The sequence below is a fragment of the Anopheles cruzii genome, chromosome 2 (assembly GCF_943734635.1).
Source record: "Anopheles cruzii chromosome 2, idAnoCruzAS_RS32_06, whole genome shotgun sequence".
NCBI classification, from domain to species: Eukaryota; Metazoa; Arthropoda; class Insecta; order Diptera; family Culicidae; genus Anopheles; species Anopheles cruzii.
In genome coordinates, this window is record NC_069144.1 from 13,301,023 (window position 1) to 13,314,017 (window position 12,995).

General features: G+C 50.2%; 1 protein-coding gene across 1 annotated transcript in view; it reads left to right on the forward strand.

Annotated features, from left to right (window-relative positions):
- The first annotated feature begins 747 nt into the window (after positions 1 to 747).
- Positions 748 to 12,995, forward strand: part of LOC128278478 (POU domain, class 6, transcription factor 2) — a 46,760-nt gene continuing 34,512 nt past the window's right edge. The window contains exon 1 of the mRNA XM_053017209.1: positions 748 to 942. Within this exon, the coding sequence (XP_052873169.1) occupies positions 748 to 942 (195 nt within the window). The remainder of the gene's footprint in view (positions 943 to 12,995) is intronic.

A 12,995-nucleotide genomic window follows, 5' to 3' on the forward strand; every position in this document is an offset into this window, starting at 1 on the left:
GTCACGTCACCCGCCCGGTTCCCCCTCCCCCCGGTGGTCTTAGAAACCTCCCGAATGGGGGCGGGGGGGGTGGGTGGCGAGCAAAGGATAGACGAACCGATCGAGACACAGGGCGAGAGAGAGAGAGACCGACGACGGCGAACTCGGGCAGCAAAATCACATATTCTTAATTCATTCCAACGACAACGACAACGGCCCACGCAAATCGCTGCGCTGACCGCGTGTTGCGCGGCTGCTGTCTTTTTTTTGTTGTTTCGCGTGCTGCTTACGTGCGTGCCACGCCTGTGTGTGTGTGCGGGCGGGTGGCCACGGTGGCCGGTTACTTGTTAATGTGATTTAATTTTAAAACTGGAGTCGCACGCTCTCGAGCTGAGGAGAGGCCCTCAACAACGTCGTCGTCGTCGTCGTCATCGCCGTAGCCGTCGTTGGGGTTTATGTTCTCATTTGTGTTGGCCAGCGTTGTGTTTCGCGGCGTTCTTTACATTCCTTGGCGCGCCCGGGAAATCGGGTGAAAATTTCGAGGACAGCGCCCGTGGGCGCGCCGTTGTCTTGTCAGTCCTCGATCGGTCTATGTTGGACCGACGTCAGCGGATATTAATACACGTTCTATTGTTTTTTTGTCTCCCTGAAGGAATGTTGCGGCCACTGCTAATCTCTGACTTTGCTCTCTCTCTGTCTCTCTATCAGCGCACGGTCAGCGATGCACCACCATCACCTTCCGACGATGCGTTGCTGAGACGAAGGAATATGGAGGACGGTGGAACGGACCCCGAGAACAACAATAGTAGCCACTGTGGAATGTTAGGAATCAGCATGCCATGCGAAGGAGCCACCGGTCATGACTTTGCCACCGTCCGCAAGGAGCTGGAGTACGCCAGCGCGATCGCCGCGCACTACGGGGCGTCCGAGAAGGGCGATCGAGTCATTGGCTACAAGATAGAGGTAGGTGTTGATCCCGTTTGATCGATCTATTGTGTTTAGGGTATGTTGGCCTATAGTGACCAATGCTGACCAATAAATAAAATTCAATAAATTATCGCCTGGCCTTACGGCGTACTTAATTGACCCCAAGAACGGCCTAATGTTGCGATGCACACAATTCAAGCTTCAAGGTTTTTCTATTTCTATTGCCATTTCCGGGAGCGATGGAAAGATATGGGCATTAAAAATGAACTAAGCCAACACAAAGTTAGTTCCGAGTGCGAAGTAAATAATAATTTCCGTTCCTTGTTGTCCTTCAACAACAACAACACCGACCAATGCACCGACCCGGTGTGGAAATGACGGAAGAAAAATTCGCACAATTCGAGTTGGGCCGTGCCATTGTGGCCGTCTGTGTGTGTACCGGACACCCGGATGCCCGGAAGAGCCTTGAATGGTCAGGCTGCCAGCCGTACATACCGAGGGCTCGTTGGCAACAACTTCCAGGCTGTGCCACTGCCTGTCTGTCGGCGCCCGGTTCGACTCCTGTTGTGTGCATGTAAAGTGAAGCGCACGAAATGCAATTGATTTATAATTAAAACAGCAAATGTTATACTATACTTTGCAATTTTGAAAGATAAACTATCTTCGCAGCAGCAGCAGCAGCAGCACTCAATTCGCTGCCTGCCCGGTGTGTGTGTGTGTGTGTATCGCAAAACTTTTGTCTGCGAATCAATACGAAGAAATGGGCCGAAGAACGGGGTGGGTGGTGCCTGCGAGGCGCCCATAGATAATAGATAATATTCACCACTCGCCCGGTTGGAGCACACCACACGGCGAGCCTCTGCCCCTGCGACTGTGAGCTTCGTCAAGAATTTATGTATCCTTCCAACGTGCGCAACGTGCACATATGCACCGCCCATGCACCCCCTTTCCCGCTGCATGTTGGCCGTCGGCCTTCGAGACTGAAAAAGGGATTGGCTTTTTCTTCTTCGCTTTCCACTGGTTCCACTCGCTGGCTCTCTCTCTCGCTCACCCGCTCGCTTTCGGTCTCGGTTTCGAACTCGGAGTTTAGCGTCATTAGGCACCGGGCACAGTCCCAGGAAGCGCATGTTGCTAATTTAGATGGATCATTTGCCGAGAGGCACCCCGATAGTCGGGGCTTCGATCGGACCCCTCGATGCTGATTATTATTTACTGACCCAAACGCCGCACTCTGCACAAGGCAATAAGGTGCCGTAAGGCGTATAAATATGGCTTGGATATTACTTTATGATCATGGTTTTTTTAGCTAATGAGCAGCGGGCGAGAACATTCACATAAAATATTTAAATCACTTTTAGTAGCTATAAGTGTTCGACTCTTCTAAAAAAAATTAAAGTAATTATTGTCCCGAAATATAGGTTTGTTAACATGACATCATTTAACCGAAAATATCAATGCATAATGTGTGTCCTGTGGACGCACTAAGAATAAAATCGAGAGAAGGCATTTTTTTAAAACCTTAACTCTCCGCAAAAAAGTTTCAACATCAATTCTATGCTTAAATTCGACATTGCTGGCCAAGAACACTGTGTGTGCGCGCCGGTTCGCCCACTCGCTGGACGTCCCGGGAAGCCACCAAGCCACCAGAGTGGCCCGACAACGATCGGGTTGCGATCGATCGACAACCCAACGTGCCGTGTCAAATGACAAATTAGTTTTTCATTCCACTTTAATCAATCGCAATAAGCACCACAATGAGCCCTCCACACGCGGGCCCGAAAGGGACGCCAGATGAGGCAGGCTAACGAGAGAGAGCGAGACAGAGAGCCAGGGAGCCACAGTTAATATGCCTTCGAGCGGCCCACGGGCCGGGCCCGGGTTGTGGTCGCGCATAATGAAACGGTCTTCGGTCTTCAACAACATACACATGCTTGCCGGGGAACTGACTCATGCCTCGCGTATGCTGCCCCTTGTCGTTGTTGTTGCTGCAGTTGCGGCCACGGAGACAATTAAAGAAAGAGCGAGACGGAGCCGCGGCAGCACACTTTCGAGAGCATCGAAAGATATAATTTAATACGCAAGTTTGTAGCCGCGGGCGCGGACACGCGGGTTTGGCCGCGCGGAGGGCCCCACCCCGTTCCCTACCCTCGTTCGGCCCCCGGACTCCAGTGTTTTAGTTGCCGTTTTCTCGCCCGCCCTCTCTCTCTCTCTCTCGCTCGCACGCGATCGTGCGGCTCCGTTCCTCAAACGTCATATGCATCTCATTAATAATTAATTACAAATTACACACGCCTACGTTTCTTCAATAAATTTTATAACTGCACACACACAACACACCCTGGCTACCCTGACAACTTGCAGGCCGCGTCAGCCCGCCCGCCACCCGTCCGCCACCGCCCGGCGCGGATTTGGCCACGGGGCGCACAGAAGTGAGTGTGTGTATAATTTTAATTCATCCACTAAATAATTTTTATGCTTTTTCGCTTTCGCTTTGCTCGCCCGTGTTCTCCATCCATCCCGGGGTCCGAAGAAATGTTTCTTCCGACGGTCCGAGAAGGCCGACCCTGCCCCGGGAGTGGCCCGCTTCGCCCGGGCCCGGTGGTTTGAATTGATCCCGCGCGTAACGTGTCTGCGTCTGTCGGGCCCGATCCTAACTCCTCCTCGGCGGCCCTTGGAGTGGTCCGTGCGATTGCTAATTTATATGTTGCCATATTACATTCAACGACAGAAATGTAATGAAACCGTGCGCGAACGGCGCGGGCTCCACGGAACCAACAGACGACGGCGGCGGCGACGACGACGACGACGTTTAATAACCACCGTCTCGCCATGTTGCTTGGATCGTGGCATACAAATTGAAAGCGAGAAAAAAATACTTAAACCACACACGGCCTGAGAGAGAGGGAGAGAAAGATCGATAGAGAGAGGGAGAGAGATAAGAAAAAGGCTGCAGAAAAATGGCTGCGATCGGCGAGACGATAAATAATAAGTAATGGCAAGTAAAAAAAGGGCAAAATGAGTAATGAATTAAATGGCACATTAAATTATTTTAGAATTACATACATTGTCGCGGTCGCGGCCGGGACCGAGCCCTCTCTCCGCGCCATTCGGTGGATCAGGCTGATCTTTTCATCCTTGGCTGCCGCTGCTGGCCGAGCCGAACGAGTCGGGTGTCGAGGACAGGTCCTTCGCCTAGGAATCCGGTAGGCCTGCGAAATAGGCCCAATCATCGGCCCATCAACGCCTGGGCCACCGAACGGAACAGGCACGGTTTCGAGAGAGAGGTGGCCCCATTGGCGCACCTTTCGCCCGCCACACACACACACAGGGCCGCCCCCCTTGGTATGTGGCCCAGCTGGTCGCGAAAAAGGGTGTCACGTGTGTGATTTCTATTCTAAGCATGCTTCTTTGGCGGGCCCGCCATTCGCTCCGCCACTCGCGCCACCGTCAGCCCGAATTGGAAGGATTTCGTTGCGAGCCCAGGCAAGCCCAGCCCGATATTATGGGAAAGAATTTAGCCGGTGAGAGGCCTGTTGAGTGTTTGTTTTGCATTTTGCAAGCTAAAACCGGGTGACCGGGCCGGGAGATGCATTCAAATATCGGCGCATGAAGACATGCAGTGGGTTTAAATTGTTAAGGAATCAGAAAAGGGGGTCACTGTAAGACAGTGTTCGGGACTTCGGTTTTATGTGTCCGAAAATCCTGTTTGAAAAAGAAAGTTTTTCTTAACTTTACTAACTTTCCTATTTTTCATATAATGAGCATAAAATTGTAATATGTGGTGGAGCCCACTGATAATTGACGACAAAAGGGCCCCACCACTGATAAGCAAAATACGGGCTGGCCCGACCGTATCCTCCGGGGTTTTAATTAAGTTTCTTCGGCGAAAACTTTTCCGAAAACTCACAACTCCACCCCACAGCTCGAGCCGGACCTGCCGTGATTTTGCGCCAGGGCCGGGGTCTGGGTACCGATAATAAGATCACAAACTAGTTCTAAAACCTAGAGCACCCGGGTCAGGGCGCGTCCCCTTGTGCCGGACGGGGTGGCGGACGGCTGGCCGGCCCCGTTCTACACGTATGTCGTTGTTTGTGCATTGTGCATTTCGGCACGAAGGTGTTGGGGCTGGGCTTCAACACGGCGACAACGGCGACGACGACGACGACGTTGAGTTTTAATTTAAAATTTAAATAAGCTTAACAACATTACAGATGCACTCACGCACACACACACCGACACACACACACACAGGCATAGAACTGGCCGTGTCCTATGCAATCTTTCGAATCATATCATTTTATCCGCCTTGTCGGCTGTGACCGATCGATGCGGCCAAACACTCCCTCCCAGCTGCATTCGTGTGGCTGTGCGTGTGTGTGTTTGTGTGCCAGAAGTGCGTGTGTGTGTGTGTGTGTGCGCATATGCGGGGCTAGAAGAAATATGGCCGAGCGGCCGAGTTATCTGCATATTATCTATCTTATGTCTTTTCGGAACACCATCGTCGTCTCCGGCGTTGCCATCGTCGTTGTCGTCGTTGGTCAACTCCTGCATGGTGAGTGTATGTGTGTGTGTGCCCGTTGCTGCAGTCCACCCCCTGGAGCCCCGCTCCGACGTCAGAAACATTACTGGCACATACTGTGTTCTTCTAATTTACTCATAATTAAGCTCTCGGCTCTTGATCGTTGCGTTCCCCGACGCTGGCAACTGGAACTTCTGAGGATGAGAACCCGGGCTGCCCTCCGTGCCCCCGTCCTTTGCCATCCTGGTGCCCAGGAGCCCGAAACCAACCCGCCCCGGATCGATCGATTTGGACAACAAGACACCCGGGCTTCCCGGCAGCTGCATTCCCGGGCTAATGTTGACCGAATAATTTTCGGTCCGCTCGTCCTCGGGCTCGGCTCGTTGGACGAGCGGACAATCCCGACAGTCGTCGGGTTGAGTTGAGCAAAATATGGAATAATTTATATTAGCATATTGTAAATGAAAAACACAAAAAATACGAGCGAGAAAATCTGTCGCAACGTTCGGTAAAGCAACGGGAAAGGGACGCTCATTGTTTAGTGGCAGCGTAATTGGGAAAAGTTTTGCCATTGACAATTCTTCCCTCAGTTAAGGATTTTTAGTGTGTTTTTGTTCTGCCATCATCATTGTGCTAATCACTGCAAACAACTGGGGAGTGGAGGGAATTATTTCGGCCACCAATCTGCACCGGTCTGGCTGTCGTAAATATTCATTGTGCGGATTGAATGCTCCCGCTCCCCTTCCCGAGTAGAACCAATAGAGGTCCACGATGACAGTCCCATCAAATGCTTTGTGTGGAATCGCTTTACAATTAAAATTCTGCAGTTTCGATGCGTGTAGCGTATTAATAACCTGCACTCAGTTTGAGAGGAGTAGAAATGTGCATTTTATGGAGCTTATAAAAAGCAGTTCTCCAGCTGATTGATACAATTTTTATTCTCATACGTCACGTCATGTCAAGCTGAGTTTTATCTTTTTTGAAGAACAATTAAAATACGGTACATTCATTTGTCTTCCAACAAGCGTTGAGACTGTTCACGGAACAACTAAACGCTGAATGCCAGTGGACTGCCTTTAGCTTCTAATTGTAGTTAACTCTATCGTCTCAAGACGATAAAGTTAACAATTCTGGCAACCATAAAAAAAAAACAAGCTTTACCCAAAAATGTTCTTTATTGTATTGGCATGTAAATTGGTAAATTTTACAAGGTATATTCAATAACTTATATTAATGTTTTCGAAGAGGCAGAGTTTCCCGTTATATGAAAATTAAAAGAGAACAACACTGTCTTCAAAGTCAAAGGAAGGGTAGTCAAATGATTATTTAACAAAAAATATCGACTCCGTTGTCCCGGCATTAGAAAAAAAAATTCCCTTTGCTGTTGCAATGCCTTTCTTACGAAATGAACTTTAAACATGCCTTTATTCATTTTATAATTTATCCTCTGTACGAAAATTGGAATGTGCTTGAACAATAATTACAAAATATGCTCCCGGAAGACAATTACAGACTTGGCACTTCACCATTTAGACGATAATTTTTTTTCAAAACCCACGCACCCACGGGACCACTTTCAGCACCGCAACAGCGAAAAGTAAAAATGAACAAACGTCCCTTGTGCAATTTATGCCAAAAAGGTCCTCCGGCGGGCGGGTTACCCAGTTGGCCAGTTGTCAACAGCCGGACTCGTCGGTTGGTAATCGTCGCGTCCCCATCTAAACATTATTTATAATGATAGATTTAATTGCGTTCCCGGGGCGCGACCCAAGTGTGAAAAGGAAAACGGCCTTTCGACGGTCGAAAGTAAATGCTTATCTGGCATTAAAATCACCAACCCGCCGGCCCACCGAGAGAACATAAACTGCGGCGACCGAAACCTCTCCGAAGGACGCGGGGCTTAACCGAATTTCGCAGATTCTTAAAATGCACAACCCGCGCGCGGTGTCTCCTTTCGCGCAGGATGCGTCCGGCAACATATCGGAGCCCGGAGTTTTTTTTTTGTCCGTTGGCGCCGTTTCGCTCCGTTTTTTCTTTTCCTTCGCGAATGTACCATGTACCAACCCCCGCCCCAAACACACACAGAGGCGGGCACACACGCGAAAATGCGAATTTATTTACGAAGTGACCCTTCGCGAAAAAATTGCGCTCCCCGCGTGTGTGTGTGCCTGCCGTTTTTTGCTGGCATCCCTTAACTCAATTTCCTTACCACCGGCCCACACTAGGCACCGTCACCACCGCGGAGTGTCCTTGTGTGTGCTTTTCCAATTTTTATGTACGAAAATAACGCGCACACACACACACACTGGCCGGGAGCGCTCGCGGGACGGGACCAAAACGGGGCGCTTGAAGTTGACTTTTCCGGCCCGGATCAGGCGGGGGGCCCGGGTGGGGCCTTCCAGAGAAGTCCGGACGCACCGCACACACGCTCCGTGACCGATGGAGACACCCGCGATTGCACTTCCTTTTCGGGCAACAGAGCCGCGGCCAATCGCACTCGCGTCTATCAAGACCGGCGAGAGCGAGAGAGCGAGTGCGAGGAAATAAAAACTGACCACCCACCGGGTGGGTGGAAAAAGACACACACGGCACCAGGAAAAAAAAACCGGGAAAATCGACTGATTACCAAAATATCCTATTTTCCATTTTTCCGACCCGAACGCGAGGATGTGTGTTTTCGTTCCGGGTTCCTTTGCTCCTGTTGTGGACTGTGTTGGGCGATGCACCCGACCCGGGTTGTTTGCTCCCCGCGGAGGGGTGGAGCGGGACACCCACCGGGGGACAGAAAGGAAGAAAAAAAAGCCCAAACGCCACCCGGGACGGTCAACACGCATTCGGCCGCAAATGGCCGCATTTCGGAGTGCTCTGGCTGGTGGCCGGTCGCTGTGTATGTTTAGGTTTCATTTGTTTCCGCCGACTAGAAATTTATGTATTGTGTCCACGCGCTCTCTCTCTCTCTCTGTCTCTCTCTCTATCGGTCTCTCGTTTACCGAGGGAGACGATAATCACCCCCCACGGGGCCCGGGTCGGCTCGGAGGACGGGTTCCGCGCGATGCTGAGGACGTCGGGTGTCTGTGCTCAGGACATCATCGCGGGCGCGCGCGAAAAAGGACGATTTTTGCGCGAAGAGTGGACGATAAAAAACTCGGTTGGCACCACCACCGCGCCCGCTCTGATTGGCCCTGTCTCGGTCGGTCTCGGTGCGTGAAACAGGACCTGCTTGGACCTGCCTGGACCTTCCCAATAAGGGGCCCCGGGTGGTGGGGTTGGATAAAGAATGAAGTTGCACCTCTTTTTGTGGCCGCTATTCGAGGCGAGGCGGGGGGGGGTGGGGTACCGATCGATCGATCGGGGAACCGGCCACACCCGGCCACTGGCCACCGCGGTTCTCCGAAGGTTTGATTTGTTTTCCCTTTTTCCCGTTTTCCCCGCTAGCTTTTTTTTTGCTCTCATTTTCTTCATCAACTGCCATGCCGCGAGACCGGGCCCGTTCCAGGCCGGGGCGTCCTGCGCGCGAAGGATGCACGGCATTTCGGCGTTTCTTTTATTTCGTTGCGTCTCGCACGATTTTTTCGGCTTCGGTCAGCCCGTCAGTCCGGTCCGGCTCTGGTCAAGCGGCTCTCGGGAGGGTCGGCCCCGGTTTTCGGGTGTCCCTCTCTGCGTTTGCATGCACCGGGCCGGTCCGGTCCGGAACGTTTCGATTTACTGCGAACGGTCGCCGTCGGGGCCGCGGCCGTTTGAGGAGAACAAATTGACTCTTGTTTCCAGCCTGGTTTCCCTGGCGGCCGGTTGCTGTTGGTAACGCTGCGAGAGGCCTACTTGTTTTGCACCGTTTCGGTGCCAGGGCGTGTAATTTACTTAATGCAGCTCTTACCCATTTTTCGGTGTACGCAGTGCGATCGCGAAATTTGTTCAATTTTTTTAACCATATTTTTCTGGCATCGATTTTTCGTTTATTGTTTTCTATTTTCCATTTCGTTATTTTCCATTTAATTTAGTTTAAAATTGCGTTTTCTCACTTCCAAAATTACTTTACTAGTTTTACACTTTTCCTAGTTTTCCGAAATTTTATGTTTTGTGGCATTTAACGATTAGTTCACTTATTCATTCTTTGATCACTTAACTTGTTGTGGTTCAAATTTTCTATTTACACCAATTAATTTACAATTTTAAATTAAGTTTTATGCGCTCTCATTGCCAAACATACTTTTTCATCATTTGTTGGTTAACTTCTGCTTGTGAGTGTTTTTCGTTCCATTTCCTTCCAAGTGCCAAATTTTACCGGAAAAAACTCCCCTATCCTTAGGGCCGGAATGCATCCAGAAAAATCAATTTTACTCGCGAAATAAATCGTTACCCAAACCGGAGTCGGACAAGGACAATGGACCATTTTCAAAGCAAAAATGGTCCTTCGCACAGCCAGGGAGTGATTCGAGGGGACCCAGCAGCAGCAGCGCAATAGATGGTCGAGGCACATAAAATAATGTCCACTGACCGGCGGCCGGCCGCGCGGGAGTGGGCCGCGAAATAACGTCAACCCATTGTGTGGCCGCCGATGGAATCGCCCCCCACCCCACCCACGCTTTGCATTACGCCCTCGCGACGCGATGCAAATATGGTTAATGCGAAAATGAAAGAAAGAAAAGAGTTTAAAACCCCGCTGTCCGGCTGGGCTGGAATAACTCCGGCCATCGTCCTGCTGGTGCGAACAAGAACAAGGGGTAGATTTTCGGGAAAAGTCGAACTAAAACACACACACACACACACACGAAAACGAAACAAAACCATAAGCCAGCAGCGACACATGAAAAGCAAACGCAATAAAACAAAAAAATGGGGAAAAAGAAGGGAAAATGCTGGACTAGCGATAGAAATCTATGTGAAAAAATATAATATCTCCACCCGGGCAGTACATACCGAGAGTGGCCCGTACGGCGAGTTTGGGTGTGTATCGAAACATGCGAACAAAGATAACAAACAGCCACGGTTCGGGGGAAAAAAAATCAGAAAAAGAAAGTGGAAAACGGTAAAATCAACCTCCCCGAAGGAGCCACCTCGGGAGAAAACGGAACCGGAATAAAATTAAAACGCTGAAATACAAATTTACATTCCCAGCGCACCGCGGCGAGAAGTGCACGGAAAGCGCACCGAAAAACCCAAACTGATACAGTGGCCCCCCTACGCCACCCCGGCGCCACGAGGCACTTGCGGGGGACCACTAAAGTCCGCGAATTTCGCGATGTCCGCGAGAATTTTTTTTTTTTGCTCGGTTTGGTTTTCATCTTCCTGCGCGACGGGCGAAGGATTCGATACGGAATTCGGTTGACCGTGCGGGCCGCAGTCCAGCGAAAGTTTGGCTATACGCGGCCTGCAAACACACACACACACACACACACGTGTGAATATCCTTTCGATGGGCCACAACTCCCGATGCACTCTCGATGCAGTGGGTCTGCCAGTTTTTTGTTTGTTCCAACAATTCAACTTTTGGTGCCTTTTCCTACAAGGACCACCGATGCAATCCGCTTCGCAACAGCTGCACGAGCGAGAGAGAGACAGAGAGAGAGAGTGGATGCATTTTTTGACCACTCGCGGCTCACGAACTTGCAACTGCAATGGGACCAACTCAACTCCTGTGTTGGCTTGACTCCTGGTCTAAACACATCGGCCCTCGACCGGTGGACTTTCCCACTGCGGAGTGTGTTTTCCGACCGGTGCATACACACAGACATGGCACACCGACAAACTTTTTCCCGGGATGACCTTTTGTGGGTGACCATTTTTTGCTTCTCCGCCGACTCCGGGTTGATGTTGCGTTTTCGGGCGATAATTTTTGGTGTTGATTTTTCTTATCTCTTGGGGGTCCCCAAAAATCCCACTCCCAAGTGGGATAAGGAATCGGCCCTCGCCACGGCCCGTCGTATATTTACACACACACACACACACGCACACACAATCAATCAATTTTCACCCGCGAAAAATTCAGCGATTCCCATCGGGGCCGTGAAGGAGGCAATCGCGAACCGCGCAACTGGACAACATATAATGTGCTGGGCGCCGGGTGCCGGCCCATCCTGGCCCTGCCACAGGACACAGGCCAGGACGCTATGTACTCCACCAACGGTGCGCCGAACGGGTGTTGATTATTTTCTATTTTCGCACACGATGCGCCGTGCGTTCCTTCGAGAGATCCCCGGTTTTGGTCCGCGCAATGCGCCACACTCGGCGGCCACGTCTTGGTCCTTTTTCCTTGCTCGTCCTCGCGCATTTATTTTATTCTTTTTGGTTCAATTGTTTGCATTCGCGTGCGCACATGTGTGTGTGTGTGGCCTGTTTGGTATGCGAAAGGTTTGTTTAATTGTCGCAAACGCAGAGTCGCATCGTCCTGACGTCGCCGTTGTCGCTGATGGTGCATCCGTACGCCGATTTTTGTGCAATTTTGACGTTCCATCTGGACGCGACTTTTATTAGCTGCCCGCACACACACACACACACGCACACGCACGCGATGATTGTTGTCGGCGAGGGACGAGCCCATTGCCGGAATCCCATTTAACGGCCGCGATGGCTGACGGATGAATTAAGCGTTTTTTTCTTCGGCCCGGTAAAGGGTGCCCGGACTGGGTGTGTGCCGGGTGCGCGATTGGGCACGGACTCGTTTTATGATTGTCTGAAATAAAACCAAATTGAAGAAGTTGAAACAAAGCGGGGACTTTTTTCCTTTGTTTCACTTTTTTTCTGTCGACGCGCGAGAAAAGAAAAATCACATTCGTCACATAAGCGGCGCGGCGCCGATGCGTTGCGGCCCTTGCGATGGTCGCGCAAATATTGATATGTTTTTATATATGTTGGGTGGACACACTGCGTTTCATCAGCAGATTGGGGTACGTTCGCACACGTTCCAGAGTGTCCAGCCAGCCAGGTAACCAGGGCCGCGGCCGCCGTAACGAGCTGGAACTCGGTGCAGGAATAAATGGGCAAATATTGTATTACCATTTCAAAACTGCCTACGAAGCCGCTAGAGTCCGAGGAGCAATTTTAAATAAAAGCAATTTGAAAAAACTACAAGCAATTCTTAAGATTGATACGAAATATGCCTCTTGGGAGATTTTTAAAATTGTTTTTTTGTAAGACAAATAATGATTTGTTTGTTCAGTTCTATTCAGTTCAGTTCAGTATCCGTTCCGACAGTATTCAGTATCCGACATACGTAAGATACAAGGTTGTAAAACAGATAACTGAGAAAGTATGTCAGCGACTAGATAAGTTATACTCGGGGATGGGCAGTACTTAGTTGTGTGGTTCGTCCGGAGATCATTCGTCTACGATGCTCCGATTAATCGGTTTTTATGAAAAAGACGCCAGATTGAACCGCAGTTCGTCATCTTGAGTGCAAAACTTAAAGTTGTTGTAAAAATGTAATACGGCCCTGTCCGCTTTGACAGATACATAATCATAATAATAGATCCCTTTTTATAACGGCTTATTCATTGCTCTTACATACCATAATCATTATTTTCGGATTTCATTTCGATAATAGTGGACGAATATGGTTATTTGTCGCCTTCTT